This window comes from Diadema antillarum, unplaced genomic scaffold (genome assembly GCF_040938485.1).
Source record: "Diadema antillarum isolate AM-2024a unplaced genomic scaffold, OU_Dant_1.0 scf00000197, whole genome shotgun sequence".
NCBI classification, from domain to species: Eukaryota; Metazoa; Echinodermata; class Echinoidea; order Diadematoida; family Diadematidae; genus Diadema; species Diadema antillarum.
This window is the reverse complement of record NW_027271086.1, coordinates 1,988,635-2,006,012: the sequence shown is the minus strand read 5'-3', so window position 1 is coordinate 2,006,012 and position 17,378 is coordinate 1,988,635. Positions and strand designations below refer to the sequence as shown.

At 38.0% G+C, this 17,378-nt stretch overlaps 1 protein-coding gene across 1 annotated transcript in view; it reads right to left on the bottom strand.

Moving 5' to 3' along the window:
- LOC139723650 (trafficking protein particle complex subunit 5-like) overlaps positions 1-15,733 on the bottom strand; it is a 108,123-nt gene extending 92,390 nt beyond the window's left edge. The window contains exons 1-4 of the mRNA XM_071634876.1: positions 15,643-15,733; positions 14,305-14,393; positions 12,659-12,785; positions 12,231-12,288 (exon numbers count right to left, since the gene is read on the bottom strand). Coding sequence (XP_071490977.1) covers positions 12,231-12,288; positions 12,659-12,785; positions 14,305-14,393; positions 15,643-15,708 — 340 coding nt within the window. The 5' untranslated portion in view covers positions 15,709-15,733. The remainder of the gene's footprint in view (positions 1-12,230; positions 12,289-12,658; positions 12,786-14,304; positions 14,394-15,642) is intronic.
- Between the last annotated feature and the right edge of the window lie 1,645 nt (positions 15,734-17,378).

The window sequence follows — 17,378 nt, the reverse complement described above, 5'->3', positions numbered from 1 at the left end:
CGCAAGACCTTCGCAAGACACGCGCGATGTTCGCAAAATGTTCGTGAAACCCCAAACAGTCTCCGAAACTTTGGAGAATGTCTCGCGTATGTTACGCGAAATCTGCGAAGTTTTTCCGATCATTTTACGACGTAATCGCAAACTGTTCGCGTACCTTTTGAGACATTCTCGCGAACGTTTAGCGCACGTTTGGGGATGGGTATGACCTATACGTTTTCTACAAATAAAAATCGTAACATACATCTAAACATCAAACAATTATTAACAACTATAGTAACAAAAGAAATTAAAGACTAGCAAAGAGAAATAAATGTTTGATAAAAAAAATCGCAGAATACACTTAAAATTAATCTAAAATATGTAAAATTTCATTTGAACTACATGTATAGAGATTATGTGTTGGAGGAACTGCGAAAAAAGATCAAATGCTTTACTATATAGTGGAGATATATGTCCTAGGAAAAAAATGTAGGCTAGCACACGATAGAGAAATGAGAAGAAAAGAAAGGAGAAATAGAGGAAAGAAAAAAATTCAACTCAAGACAGCTTCCACCTCTCCTTGGGTACATTTTCTCCCATGATTATTGAAAATTTTTCATTGTTCGCATTTCCGTCGCGTGTTCTTCGTGTACGTAACATGCTGTACTTTAGCAATGATACACACGACATTCGCACATACGTCGTGGAAACTTCGCACAAATTTCGCAAGAATAGTTTTCGGCTTCATTATCGGAAAACATTAGGAGAAAAACTTATCCGAATTTTGAATTTTGTCATTCGCGTCCTTCGCAAATCGTTCGCGTGCTCCGTGAAATCCCACCCTTAGTCTTTTGTAGAACAGACATTCTTGGCGACTTCTATCTACGTAGATTTCGGAAATTATTGTCATTCTTGCATATCTTACACATAGGATGAGGTACCTAATTAGTTACAGAAAATTTGTCTATAGTACATTATTATTATGTAAGTTATAAAGTTTTTAATTCTTCCTGATAAAACGAAGCTTGTGTTAAAAAAGACCCAGCACACTGCGATAAAAGACGTAAAGTAGATACTAGTAAATAAACTAAAGATAAACAAAAAACAACACCACAACAAACAAAAAGATAAGAAGAGAAATTAAAAGAAAAAACACATTGGCAGAATACATAATGTGTGGATCAGGATAAAGTGTTCACTAAATTTTGACCCAGAGCGTGGTGAGGAGCTCCATTGTATCATTAAAGGACAAGTCCACCTTCCCATACATAAGGATTGAGAGAATGCAGCAATATTAGTAGAACACATCAGTGAAAGTTTGAGGAAAATTGGACAATCCGTTCAAAAGTTACGAATATTTTAAGTATCTGCGCAGTCACTGCTGGAAGAGAAGACTACTACAGTGTATGATGTCACATGCGTACAACGATATAAGGAAAATAAAAATAGAATTTCACAAAACTTGACTTTTTGAATAAAGTGCACATTTCCTCGACTTGCTACTGACTTATGTTAGGGGTAATAAATTATTCCCCCTGACTTCTGAAAGAGAGAAGTCGAGTGTTCTTTTATTATGTGAGAAAAGTGAGAATATCTTGAATTTTCTTTATACTTTCTTTATATAGTTGTACTCATATGACATCACAAGCTATAGTAGTCTTCTCATCTAGCCGTGACTGAGCAGAAACTTTAAAAATTCATAACTTCTGAACGGATTGTCCGATTTTCCTCAAACTCTCAATGATGTGTTCTACTAATATTGCTGCATTCACTCAACCCACATGTCTATGAAGGTGAACTTGTCCTTTAACATTAACATTAACCCATCACTTACGCTTGTTGTGTCATGTACAGACTCTGTGCAGATAGTTGTAGAATCTCAATGGTGAAAGGGTTAAAGCAAGATTCGCACCAGTGTCACATGTGGGCACGTGTGTGTGAACATGGCGTGAGCTTCAAGGCTGGCAGCGAGACTAGCGGCAAAGCGCTTCAGCGATGACTGATCCGCGACAAAGTTCTCTAGAGCATGAAACGCTTCCACGTAGAGGTCCTTGATTGCTCATCCTGACAAAAAGTCGCTGCAGGGATTTCCACGAGTCACGCAATGGGTAGGGATGGTCGGCTGAACTTAATACGGGACAGTGACTACAATTCTTAAAAGTCTGGTTTATTTTCACGGATAAACCTTGGAATAGATGTAGACTACTACTAAACGGTGGCAAGAAACCATTCCCAGTAAAAAAGGGAGTTTTTACTTCGAATCGAATTGGATGCGCAAAGACAACAGATCAGGGAAACTTTGAAGCAAAATAATGGAGGAATGATTAGAAATGGATGCCATCTGAGTATTCTTGAGTGCTTCACAGAATTCTGTTACAATGAATTACACAAGAATTAAATGACCATACAGGTGTATATAAAATAAAAAAAATAAACAGACAGTACATCAAGACTAGCAGATTTGTTTTGTTTTGTTTGTTTGTTTTTGTACTTGTAAAGGAACCATCATCTTCATTCAAATGCGCTACAATAAACAAATTAGATTGTGGGAAACTTAATATCTAGTATATCAGTTTTAATTCCTCCTGAAAATCCTGCCACCATACAGTAGGAAGGGGGGAAGTCTAAGTTTATCATCATATCTGTGCTGATTTCCTGTACACTAACCCATTTTTTCACTGGTCCGACCTGTCTGTCGGACCAGATGGTACCCAGTTTTTCCATTCTTTAACTGGTCTATTCCTGAAAAAGTTACTGGTCCGACAGTGATTTCTACCAGTCAGGGACCATCGAACCAGTGCCAGTGTGCAGTGTTGCATTAACCCACAACTGGGCTTTAAACTATGTTTTCATATCTACACCAAGTAGAAAGCATGAACACAAATCTCTAAATTATGAGTATCCCAAGTAGCCGATCCCAAGTCAGTGTGTTGACATACTATCATTAACAATCATATGTCATCAATGTGTCATCAGATATCACAAAGGAATGCAAGAAACTATTAAAACAAAAGTTTGTCCAAACAGTCATGTCAACCGCAAGCCACTAAGACATCTGTGAAGTATTGTAAATATTCCCTAGATGTGTGTGGTTTTTTTTTTTTTTTTTGGGGGGGGGGGGGGCGGGGTTGGAGGGGGAGTATTGGGGTTCTCAGTCTCGCGCTTATTTTCAAGCCTTACATCAGGCACAGTAGCACTGTGTGATGTTCTAAAATCTGCTATCCCTATCTCATTTCTACCACACACACATGCGCACACACAAGGATGTAGGTTGCACTTGCAGCCATAAGGGGGAAGGGAAGAGGGGATGACCAACAGATGGGAGGAGCAAGGGGGGGGGGGAGGGGTATGGTGGAAGGGAAAGAGGAATAAATGGTTCACTTCACACTAACTGTGCATATTTTTTTCCATATTTTTTGGTCAATTTTTACTTTCTTACACTTAATGTGGTATAACCACAGTTAGCTATATGTTTGCTCTCTACTGTACTAACAGAACTGACTCATCCCACATCTATGAGCTGCTCTTTCCCATTATCTTTGCGTGCACGAGTACTTTAATACAACTTGTAGCTTAACTTGCCAAGCTTTTTCATCAGCATTTAGAAATCCATCCAAACTTTACCTAGTTGGAAAGTTAGCGAGCCTACTCAGGTGTAGCAATGTGCCTCAGTCCAACAGGAAGGCCATAGTGACATGATAGGGATAAAGGGGATTGCAAAGCCTCTATTAATTGACAATTTGCATATTTATAAACTTTCAGGCATCTGTGCCAATCAGTGGAGATATCACTCCAGTTTGAGTGCCTTTTGGTGAACAAAGCACATTAAGAGCTAAGTAATAATGAATCACTGCGAAAACTTACGTCAAAAGGAAGATCATTAAAGAAATATTCATACTTTCTACTGTAAATGCAAACTAGAAATGTCGCTATGGCGACTGATGCCTCCGCCATAATGCATGATTCTCCCAATAGGCATAATAGTACAATGTCTTCACAATGTGTGATCCATGACAGTTTCACATAACTGGCAAAATATTGAAATGACAGGTTTGTCAGAAATGTCTTGAACTAGGTTTGCTATAATTTTCTGAGAGTGCAGGTACACATATTTGGGGAATTGAGAATTTTTACTTGAATTCTGACAGAACTTTTTATAAGTTTATGCATTGAGTAATTTCCAAGGTATGAAGAAAGAGTGTAATGACGGTACAAAATAGATTTTTTTTTTTTTTTTTTTTGGGGGGGGGGCATTGAAACCTGGCCTTCGACCCTTAACCTTTGACCTTTGACCTTCTGGCTGGAAATTTCCCAGAGAATCTCCATTAGGTAATGCATGATTGTATTAAGTTTTGAAACTAATAATGCAAGCATTGCATATACTAGTATATGAGGGAAATAGTAAAATTTTGAGGAGTTGACCTTGACTTTTGACCCCTGACTATTGACCCATGACCCCTAAATTCCCTAGATAGTCCCTGCCAGTCAGTACATGCGTATGTACCAAGTTCCACAAAGATACATTGAACCATTTGCGAGAAAAGTGATATTGCAACATTTTTACCTAACCTTTGACCTTTTGACCTTTGACCTTATGACATGAAACTCTCTCTGGAGAATCTTTACGCAGTAGTACATGTCCACACCAAGTTTCAAGAAAATACCTTTGGGCATTGCATAGATATGGGGGAAATTGCAACATTTGTAGCATTTGACCTTGACCTTTTGACCTTTGACCTCTTGCCAATGTCACTAAAATCTACTCAACTAATTGTCCCATCATACATCATCCTTGGACCAAGTTTGGTGAAAGCTGCTTCATCCAGTTTTGAGTTATCAAGTAAACAGATACATTTTAGGATTTGACCTTGATCTTTGACCTTTGACCTCTGTCTAATTTCACTGAAAAACTAATCAAGTAATTGTCCCATCATACATCATCCTCCAACAAAGTTTGGTGAAATTTGCTCCATCCAGTCTTGAGTTATCGCGTAAACGGATACAATTTCATGATTTGACCTTGACCTTTGACCTTTGACCTTTGACCTTCTGCCGATTTCACCCAAAATCTAATCAAATAATTGCCCTATCATACTTCGTACTTGGACGAAGTTTGGTAAAATTCCAGTAAATATTACTCAAGTTATCGCGTAAACGAAAGCGGACGGACGGACGGACGTACGGACGGACGGACAACCCGAAAACATAATGCCTCCGGCACCACTTCGTGGCGGAGGCATAAAAATCATAAGGTGAACCACAGCACCAAAGTCAAAACCGGCAGTCCATGAGGTGGAATACCAATCTGATACCCCATTTATACTGTAGAGGGTATTTAGAGCACTCCAGGAACACTTCTGACGAGCTCCAAACTCTATACTAACGGTTGTGAACCAATGTTTAGAAAATTAAAATTCCTTTCATGAGCTAATATTGTGGAGGTAGGTAATTCAGACCTTTCCTCGGAATAATAATGATGGAGGGGACAAATATAGAATTCCATTGAATTTATTCGGACTCCGAAAACATTCACACCATTATTTTTGGTACAAAAGGGGCGCATATTTTCACATGACATGGGGTTTAATTTTTTTTGTTTTCACTCTGAGGTGTATTACCTTTACAAAACGATTTGATAGATGATGTTGGGAGACATTCTTCTTCTACATGTAAAATTCTGTGATGTTTGCAAAAGGGATATATGACCTTTAAAGCAATATTTTGGAAAAATTTGAAAAACCTCTCCTTTTTTTGGGGGGGGGGGAGGAGGGGGGAGAAGTGAGGAGAGTGGACTGTCACCTTTGAACTGTGATTCATACATTGGGAATGCCAGTCCTGGAACCCCCTGTGGATATGAGGACAAGTCCACACCTCCAAACTCTTTGCACTTGTAAAAGGATTCCAGCTCATCTTCCCTACCTCTTGGACTTTCTTCGGTTTGAAAGTTAATGAAGCTTCCGGTGGTATAGAATTCCCCAATTACTAGTACCGCATCAGCGGGCAAAAAGGACGTATGGCCAGAATCACAACAAAAAGCACTTGTAGGGTTTCCCCCATCTATGGTGTGGGTGGGGCTGGATTGGACGATGTCCCAGCTTGTTGATATAAACACTGTCTTAGCTGTCCGAGGACGGTCCCTCTTGAACTACGACGGACACGGGCTTGTCTCTTTACTTTCTTGCAGGAATTCGTCCTGTCCCCGCCTAGATGGGGAATTTCGCTTGAAGGCAATCTGGACTTCAATTCATTATGGCATTTTGTTCATTTTTTTTTGGGGGGGGGGGTGGGATTTATTCTGACTCATGCATACAAGAAATTATTGCTATGTCAGATAGACGTCAAGAGGTTTTCAGGGCGTCAACTCCATAGACTGTTGAAGTGTTCATTCCCTTGTGATGTTATAATGGAGATATCATTCTTCTTCCTTTTTCTGTGGTATGGAAGATTTGAGGTCGGGTATGAAAAAGGTTAGGCCCCTACTTTTTTTCCCCATTTTCTCCTTGGTATCATTATAATCATAAAGGTGATGATAAAGATAGTGACAACAATGGAAAATAATATTCACTTCATCATCATTATTCCAATTATTATCATCATTATCATCCTTACATTGTTATTAATGCCATCACTGCCATTACTATCTACAATTTTATAACGCCTGCAGAGATCCTTGTCATTTGATTGGTTGTTTGACATTGATCATTCGGCCCACACTATGACGTCATCACCCATGCAATTGTGACTCCATTTACGTGCAATTTTGGATCCATACGATTTGCTCCATTGCACGCTCGCTGAGAGCCCGACACACTATGTGTGTAAAACGCTTGCGTTCGCAGTGTATGTGTGCGACAGGGCGCTAGAATAGCGTAAAGTGCTCAGTGAGCAGTCTCGCGATCTCAGATTCTCTCTTGTTTCCAAATTACTAAAACATCAAATGACAAGGATCTATTTTAGGCGTTATATAAAACAAATAATAAATGTTTTTCGTTTGTGCAATGGACAGAATATTTAAGTTGGTGAAAGATGAAATGTTTGATCAATTCAACTCGGCTGCGCCTCTTTGAATGGATCATTTCATCTTTCACCTCATGAAATATTCTGTCCATTGCACTCATAAACATTAATTATTTGTATAATATTCACGTTCAATAGCATTATCACTAACATCTGTATAGTCACTATTTTTTTTTGTGCCTGATATGAAGCCATACCATTTTATTTGCTGCTGCCTCTGTTTTCATCATTCCTGTTCGCCTACAACATTTTAAACATTACTGATCATGTGATAATCCCCAACGTGTAAAATTATTCTGCACGTAAGAGAAGGAAATTGGAGTAATGAGCAGGGTGTGAAAAGGGTTTGTTTCCGAATGAACTTGGGAGCACATCAAAAACTATGATGGGCATGGTAACGTTGGCATAATATCCTAATTAAACCCTTCCAGAAACATGTCTATATTTTGGTCTAGCCTTCGCTAGATCTCACGCAGACTGGGTGCGGTAATCAGGGTTTATCACAGCATTGACTGATTATGATAGACAATGAAGCGGGTCTTGGGACACTTCCAAGCCACTAATATAATTGATTTGATAAGTAATCTCTGGGGAGACAAAGAAATAATGTTTGATGTACTTTCTTGAACAGTGCATTTAAAAAACAAACATGCATACTAAGATCTTTTTTTCCAAGGCAGTCAATCTAATATGGGAATTAAAACTATGTATTGAAACCATACACTTTGCATGAAAAATAAGAAATGAAAATTGTAACTTCATTTTGAGATAGCATAATTTCTGTACCCAGTCAGGACTATCATCTTTACGTGTCATCTCTATCTGCGTTAACACTGGACCCTGCCTCCAAAATTTGAACAGGAGGTGATTCAGATATCAAACTCTCAATTTCTTTAAAAACAAACAAACAAACAAACAAACAAAAACCCCTCAAGTTTCTTGTATTTCAGCCACTCTACCTTTTAAACCATACAGAGTAATTCACAGTCCTCTCTGCTCTCTAGTTTGCAACCCTTGTCAGGATTAAAGTGGGTGTATGGTCACAAATATTACTGGACATCTCTTGCAGTATGAAAGGCCAAAGACCAGTTTTGATATTGAACCCCATGATCACTAAAAATTCAACAACAACAAAAATTGACACACTCCCACTCCAAGGACTAGCACTTCAAATGAAACTGACATTGTGTTTCTGATGTTGGCCAACAGTGTAGACAAGGATATAACAGGTTGATTGTCAGTCAGTCACCAAACACGGTGCCCAGTGGTGGCTTGTGGGCATTTCATTGGTCAAGTGAGGTCAAGTGACAGGGAAAATTGTCTTTGAGTAGAAATCCTCATTTTGCTTATAAAACTATGAGTCCACAACACATTTCCTTTTTCCTCCTTGTAAATATTTACCATGGACTTAACTTCTTGTCTTTTTGTATCCTGGAGGATGTGATATAGCCGAAAGCCCTTGATATATTTTTCGACTGAGTCATGCAGAAACTATGTGTGTTAGGAAGAAAGTATGACGTTATAAACAATTTTGCAGCAAATGATGAAATTTACACCTGCAATAAAACACGCAACCATGAGGGCTTTTTTCAAGTCACCCCTAGAAGCTGTCCTGTTCGACGACCAACAAACATATATACATCTAGCAATCTTTACTTTCTTTCAAAAATAATTGCACTGAAAGTTTCTCTATCAAATATATTTGTGTCTATACACATACATATTATGTACACCTAGTAAAAAAAGGAAAATCGAAATATCATCCTTTAGTTAAAAACTTAAAAACCTAAAAATAATATCTGCTTATTCATTACAACACAACAATAATTTGATGCAATAGATGCATTTTTTTTTTCAAATCACAATGAAATATCTCCTACTCTGCTTATTATTTTTTTTTTGAGTGTGTGTTATTGCTTTTTGCATCTCAGTCTATTTTGAATAGCAAATTCAACATGAAAATGGTAGTAGCTTTTCACTTTCGAGGTTTACGTAAGTTTAGCATGAAGGATGTTGCAATCATTTACACATGGCACTGGATGATAGGATACTATAACATGCCCAATCGTGAACACAGGATGTCAGCTGTACCAACAGATAAAAATGATTAAAGCTTGCGGACCAGCTTTTCAATTGAACCCCCCCCCCAAAAAAAAAAAGATCATACTTTTACAGAGGGGAACTTAGGAAAATATGAAAACAAACATACTAGCGACCAGGTGTATCAATGTGACAAGTGCTCATGGGTTCAAACTCTTGTCCTCTAAAGACAATCAAAAGGAACACACACACACACACACACACACACACAAGGGAGGAAAACACCTGGCTCACGGCTTTGTCTGAATAAGTACAGATAATTGTGCACAATTGTGTGCACCCCGATGGCTACTAAAATTTGTCCATCACAGATAAGGTGCGATATTACTACCGGTATTTGAAATTTTTTTAGCCATGCTGAAAAGCCGGCTGAAGCAGATACAAAGCGTCTGGGACACTGGCAAGACATCTGCTGACACACACTCCAAAATGTGGAATGGTTTCCTTCCTTTACATCAACAGGTTCTGCATGGGCTAGTGCTAGCTAGGGTTGTACACTTGTAGGTAGCACATATACATGTATATCCCACTCTCTAAATAATAATAATGATAAAAAAGAATGGAATGCACAATAAGGGCTGTCAAGATAAGGGTTAGTGTCAATCCAGGAAGCACTCTGTTAACGCTTCTTATCACTCTTTGCACCAGGAGGCTCGGAACATCGATATTTGACGAAGCGAGAATGATGGGCCATTGCTCAATTTCTGGCCTCAACACAAGAAGCTTTCACTTAAATAGACATCATTAGTCAGTGCATGGGGGGGGGGGGGGGGATGGGAGAAGGAAGAAGATAGAACTATCCATGTGAAACTTTAAATCAACCAATAAATAAGAACTGTGCAAGATAATTATCCGTCAAACAAGACGTGAGATGAGTGACAGAATTCTACAGGATTATTTGAAATAATAATTAGAAAATAATAGCTCTTGAATTTGCAAAGAATGAATTTGATAATTTAGCAAATTTCTTGAAAATTACTTTGATCAAATTTTATGCAACTCTCACTGTTGATTTTTACTCTAATTACAATGCTTTCTTTTATTTATGGAATCAGCACAAAAATGGCAAGGACATACAGTCTACTGATTCATGGTCACAGCTTATCATAGGCTTATAATATAAAAGTTTGTTTGGTTTACTTTAAGTACATATATTGTACTTGGAAAACTGCTAGAAACTCCCCCCCCCCCCCCCCCCCCCCAAAAAAAAAAAAAAAAAAAAAAAAAAAATGAAGAAATAACATAATTTCACTCATTACTGCAGATGTTCAATCCGGGATCAAGGAATTCACCTCCACAAAAACAGCACCTCATTGTTAGCAAGCTTGTCACGATGGCATAAATTTTCTGGTATAATATTTACATACCTGTCAACTTGTTACATTAGCACTTTGCTATTTCAATGCATCCACAAAAATGGCAGTACAACGTGATGGATGGCAACTGCATGTGTGCTTGATAGCTTGTTTCCTGCAAGATTCTACACTTTCCAAAGACTGCACAAATCTTTTCAGATTGTCAAAAACAATAGGTTTATTGGACAGTGAAAGAACGAATTCAGCATGTCAACAGTGTATATAATAGCAGAGGCAGCAGAGCATTCCAAGTGAGCTACAACATGTACCCACATATTGCATGGGGTATGGTCTATTGATGTGTGAAAGGGTCCTTTTTTACTGCACTTATCTATCATATTGAGAATATGCGCCACAGCATGGCAAAAATCATCCACAGAAAATGACAGTACCGTTGGAGAAAGGTTCATTTTAAAAATAAAACTTTTTGCAATCAGTTGAGCTTACTATGCCACACATCTGTTTATCTTGAAATGAAATCCAAATACTGTTGTGATAATAATAAATCGGTATGGCTCTACAACGTGTACAAGTGTTATCAATGCATTTAACAACCTTGGGAAACCTCTACAATAGTTAGCAAGCACTTTTTCACTCTGAAACCTGTCATTATCATAAACCCTGTATCACCACATTCCCATATCTCCACCTGGGTTGAATGAGACAGAATGGGGTTAAACACCTTGCGCAAAGACGTCCATACATGCACTGGGCAGGATTTGAACCTCCAATCATCTGTTAATAAGTCCATTGTCTCATATAACACACCAATGTGCATGTAACATTATTTTCTAGCTTCATAGCCTCATATGGAAAGCATGTTCAATAATGCTACAGATGCAAATGCAAAACAGAAACATGTATACATAAACACAAGCCAACAAATGTGACCCTGCATCACAAAATAAACAAGGTCGCCAGGTATGGATTTTTGCTTAAGGGCAGATTCCGAAAGAGCAGACTCTACGCTTTAAAATGACATATGACTCAATTCAAATGGACTCTTCTAACCTATCTAAATATTGGAAAGAAAGCACACACTCTGGAAAGTGTGAACTGAGAAAACTGGCTCTGAAGTACAGGGTCTATTCAAAGGCATTATCTTTACCAAACTATGTGCGATGCATGGGACAAAAAAAAGGACAGGATGTAAACCACTGGAGCAACAACAATGAAGGGATTATCAGATTAAGCTGAAATTGTCCAAGCTCTATTAACACATTCTGTCCATGATTAACGCCAACTTTCAAAGCAGTAGCATTATCCCTTCAAAAGTTCTTAGAGTTGAAAGTGAAGAGTGTGCAAAGGATTTTCAAGAATTGAAAAGAAGCCTCTCAGACATACATTGTACCTGATCTCACTACTCTACAAAAAAAAAAAAAAAAAAAAAAAAAGGTTGCAGAAAAACTGCTGAAAACACACTTTCCCATTCATTTTAGGATCCCAAACTTAGCAATAATGTAGAAGAAAAATAGTTCTTTCAGAAAATATGAAAAACCCAAGATTGACTTGGTTGATTCATTTCACCTTTTTTCAGTCCTCATGTAAAATCAAGGGGTGCAACTCTTTGTTGGTTTTGTGAAGCACAGTCACACAAAAAAAGAAGAAAAATCCACAGATATAGATTCGAAATCTATAGAAAGGTACTATGAAAAGGAAACTTCAAAGCAGATATCCAAAGCACAAATATTTGTTAAGAATTATACATTGTAGATATGCTTCGGTACATAGAGTTAACCAAAACTTCATTGATGATTTCATGTGTAGACAAAAGGATACAAGTTCTTTCATCATCATTAGCATGCTCCAGTTTGTCAGCCTCTTTTCCAAATAGCACCTACCAAAGAAGACATAAATGACAGGAATTATCAAAATGAGGTTGCAAGTTGGTACATTTAGACAAGCGAAAAAGTTGTCTATTGACAAGTTCACTTTGCTATAAACCATAAAATGTCTTAAAATACTTGTATATATGCAACGCTTTTTGATTATTGATACTGATTAACAAAAAAAAACGAGCAAATTCTGCAGTGTAAGGTGCCTGTTGCTACGAAATTTGTGATTGTCTTACCTAACAATTATAAGAGTAGAAGTACTTGCTGTACAAAGATTACTTATGCAATGATGCATGAATCATTTTATATCACGGATGAAATAAATTTTCTTTTGTATTATTGGGTTAAAAATAAAGGAGGGAATAAACTTACCTTCCACACATTTGACTTGATGAAAAGGAGTATGTTGAGAAGCTTAGTCTCTCTCTTCAGACCCCGCTCTCTGATGAAGAGCAAATCTAATATTCGCACGCCAACATGCTGACCCAGATCTGACAATCTACAAGTAGAATAAACATATTATTAAAAATTGTCTTAGGATCAAACCAGGATTAATGTACAAATCAAATGTTAAAAAAAAAAAAATCATGACTTGTTCATACAGTATAAGTAGAAATTTTTGCAGTATGTAACTTTTTTGAAGATTTCATACTGGCGCAAAATTAATACATGCACATTTTTTGCTTGTTAAATTATGCTATAGTCTTTAATATCTTTGATCTAAAGGGAGGTACATTGTAGGGGCTAAACTTTTATTTTGTTTGCAGTTTTCTGGATATTTGCTCGTCATGCAGCACAAGTGAATTAGCTACTGTAATGCACATCCTTTACCCTTCACAATAGTACGTGCATGGCAGCGGTGAGCTGTTTGAAGTGATCACTCAATTGTCGTGACCCTCTGTGAAATTAACAACAAGCAAAATTCCTCTTACCTCTAAATTTTTGCTTTTACAGTAAATGAAATAATTTAATAAAGAATGAAAGAGTACAGTGTTCTTAACAGTGAGCTGAACAGTAAACAAAAACACAGAAGCATGTATATTAATCCCACACCATCTGGACACCCTGGCAAACATTTCATTTGCTTGCATTTACATGATATCCATTATTAATAGGGTAATATTAAAGGTCCAGTTTACCTTTGGGAGCAGTGATTTTAAAAATGTTCAAGATATAACATTTAACGTATATTTGTAGATCCGTTGTATCACAAAACATCCTACCGTATAAAATTTTCACAATAAAGCCTAAAATATAAGGAGATATCAGTATTTTTCTCAATAAACCATAACTGTATACAGTTTAGTCTGGAAGCATCCCTATTATAGATATTGTTCACATCTTGTGTATGTAACTATACTTAACATCGAATATAGGGATTCAAATTTTTACAGTGGTTGTTTCTATCCCTAAGTCACATTCTAGAACTATTTTAAAGCACTAATGCTGGGTTTTTGTTTCATCTGCAAATGGTAAATTATGCCTTTAACATTTGAAAAAAAAAAGAGAATCCACTGATAGATTTGTCGTCAAGTTGGATATCACAGATTCACACATTTACTCATTAACTTCTCCACGTGCATACTTCAGTAATTCACAGTATGCTATCAGACAGCTAAATTCCAAATTCCAAACACCAAGGCCCGAATTCACGAAGGTGGTACAAATGAAACCATGGTTTAAACCATGGACAAAAAAACCATGGAGCGCCAAGTGTCGTATGGAATATTTCGTTACGAAATCAGTCATTTCGTCGATGAAATGATTATTTTGTGACAAAATGACAACATTTTGTAACTAAATGAACATTTCATCCATTTCGTTAACAAAACAGTCATTTTGTCGACGAAATTACCAATTTCGTAACGAAATATTCCGTGCGACACTTGGCGCTCCATGGTTTTTGTCCATGGTTTTTGTCCATGGTTTAAAACCATGGTTTCATTTGTACCGCCTTCGTGAATTCGGGCCCAAAAGTCTGTAATACCAGCTTTCAGAACATTAAGACAGGAACTTACTTGCTCTGCAATTCAGGAACAGAAGACACTCTGTTCTGACAGTACTGCACCATCTCAGAGAACAGAAGGGCAAATGTGCTGATGTTTATCTGAAATGAACAATGACAATTAGCAAAGCAACTTATTTTGCATTTCTGTTGGTGATCTTGAAAATAGAATCTGCAAATAAGACAAGCATACTAAGTACTGCTTATGTAGTTTCTTTTCAAATGTGATTTACAATTCTTTTTTTAGCCTTTTGTCTGGTCCATCTTGTTTTTCTGTTTTAAACATAGACATGCACTTATGACAATCAAATATGTACAAGTGTGTAAAACAGAGGCAACAGACTTTGGATGGAAAGGAGAAGCAGGCAACAAAGCAAATGCATTTAATAGGCACAACACTACTTAGCTCGACCAGACGCTGTGCGAAGCTTTTAATACCTTGCAATGCTATGTACTTTATGCTTACACAGAAATGTTGGAAACATAAGAAAATATAATACCACTAATTGCTGGCAGTTTATAAATGGAATAAATCACAGAGGGGGAACATAATTTCAGAAATTTTAATGGATATCTAGCTTTACATGAAACTATTAACTTGCTTTAGCTGTCTTACTCTTAGCAGGGCACTGTGGTACATAAAAATGGTAGAGTTATATATGAGCTGCCCACCATGAAAATCAACTTGTGTCAATTGGACTCAAGTGATTGTACGTTCCTAAAGCTGATTTTTGTTGCTGTTGTTAGAGCAGAGGGTGGAGACATAGCTTTTGATGTAAGAAGTGTTACTTGCACTGAAAATACAACTCTTACAACAATGAACTGCTACGAGAGGGACGAGAGAGAACACAAACCCACGCAAGACCACTTCGTACATGTACTTCCCAGCGGCCTATCGGCAGCAGTATGGTGGGCACTGTGGCGGCTCATCTTCTGTTCTGAATTTGTAGAGAGTTTACTGTTTACATACATACCAAACGTATGGTTGCACATTTTCAGTAACTACTAAAGACAGCATTGCACTATTCCAATAAAACAACCATAAAGCCAAAAGTCTGTAGATTTATTCTGAGAGAAACTACACTCACTGCACTGATCAGTATCACACTCACAGTCACACATGCACTGTCTTTAATTATAATAATATTGACTGTGCAAGCCGAGTATCATACTTACACTTACTTACAGTAATATCTATATGTGGGACTACACAAATTCACTTTCGTAGCGATATCACACGGAACCATAGCACAATAGCATGCCTTTGTAGGGGGCAGAAATTTAATCTTAACAACAGTTACTCATCTCCTCTAAACCGTGAAGTAAAACAAGAGTATATTTTGCTACAAACCTCGCCCTTTCCTTTGCTCAAAGGCCTATCTACCAGGCTCGCCTTCTGTGATTTTCGGTCTGCCATTTTTCACTACGGTGCAGATATGCGCATGCGCATGAAAGTATCGTACAAACTTAGTTTGTGTGTAACCTGCTAGTACGTTGTCAAACTTAGCAGACGACAATTAGAAATTTTCGACAAGAAAGGCAATAAAATCAAACTTGAGAGATGGACTGAAAAGTGTCTTGCAGTTTCAAGCCATTTTTACTGATACATGTGTTGCCCTAACTTTCACTAAGTTCATGAGGACTTTCAAAGTGTGTCCACATGGGCGTCACCAGGGGGGGGTGCGCTGGGTGCGAACGCACCCCCCTTCAGAACCTAAAAACAAAAAAACAAAAAAACAAGCGACCTCAACGCCGGACGCTAAATAATTGTTCTTTTTTTAATTTTTCTTCTTATTTTTTTTTTATTTTGCACCAGGAGGAAAAAAAAACAAAAAACAAAACAAAACAAAGACAAATACAAAAAACAAAACAATCGCACCCCGGCTCTGGCAGCACTGATGCTATCACGTGTTTACTATCTACCGCCCGTACTGTATACGTAAGGTATATTTCATTCATTGTGCAACGGATTATCAGTTCAGAATATACACAAGCTCCGTCGCATGGGAGGGAGATAACCCGCCTACACCCTCCCCCGCTATAGGTCTCCAATCAGTGGCGTAACTGGGGGGGGGGGGGGGGGCACGTACCCCCCCCCCCCCCACCCGCCCCCATCCGCTGGTTTAAAAAAAATCAAAATGGTAATTCAAGGGTTGGTAAACTGCTTTTGAAATTGACATAAAAGGGTGAGCAAGAAATTCATTTTTTTTTCCTCTAAGATTTCTTTTAACCATAATCAAAAAGGCATCAATAGCGTGAAAGAATGTTCAAAAAGCTCGGAGCCGAAAAAAGATTGTGATTCAGCGTGATTCCTGGTTGTCATTCTGAATGATAAGCAGGATGGAGCAGTGTACTCAGAACATCCGAACGGCAAAGAGTCGCTGCAATGTTGCGCAATGTGATGTAGAATGTACACCTCTGTACCTCACACTTTGTTATATCAAAGCTAGATCAGTCACTGAGTGATGCTTTACATACTATAGTCTATATAAAAATGCCTTGCATTGCCAATAATAAGACTTGACCTGGGCTATTTCCCAACTTTTCCATGTATAAAACACACACACACAAACACAAACAATTAGGGGATGCTCTAAAGTGCAGATTTTGGACATCCTTCCCCCGCTTGGTCACTTCGACGCCCCCTCGCTGGTCATACCTCCCCCAATCATGAACATAAACCGACATCCTTGACTACCAGTGGCGCACCCCCCCCCCCTTAATTTCCAAAGCGAAAAAAAAACATAGCTACAAACGGCAGTTTTTGGACTGTAAAATGTCAAAATTTTCACGCTCGCTCGCTCCGCTCGCTCGTTATTTTAACGCTATGCCATTCTCCTGATGTTGCTGTCAGTATTCAATCAATTGCCAGCAGTTGCGCCCGGTGCGCCACCCCTCCTTAAAGGACAAGTTCACCTTCATAAACATAAGGATTGAGAAAATGCAACAATATCAGTAGAACACATCAGTGAAAGTTTGAGGAAAATCGGACAATCGATGCAAAAGTTATGAATTTTTTAAATTTTTGTGTTGGAACCGCTGGATGAGGAGACTACTTCAGCTTGTGAGTCATATGCGTACAACAGT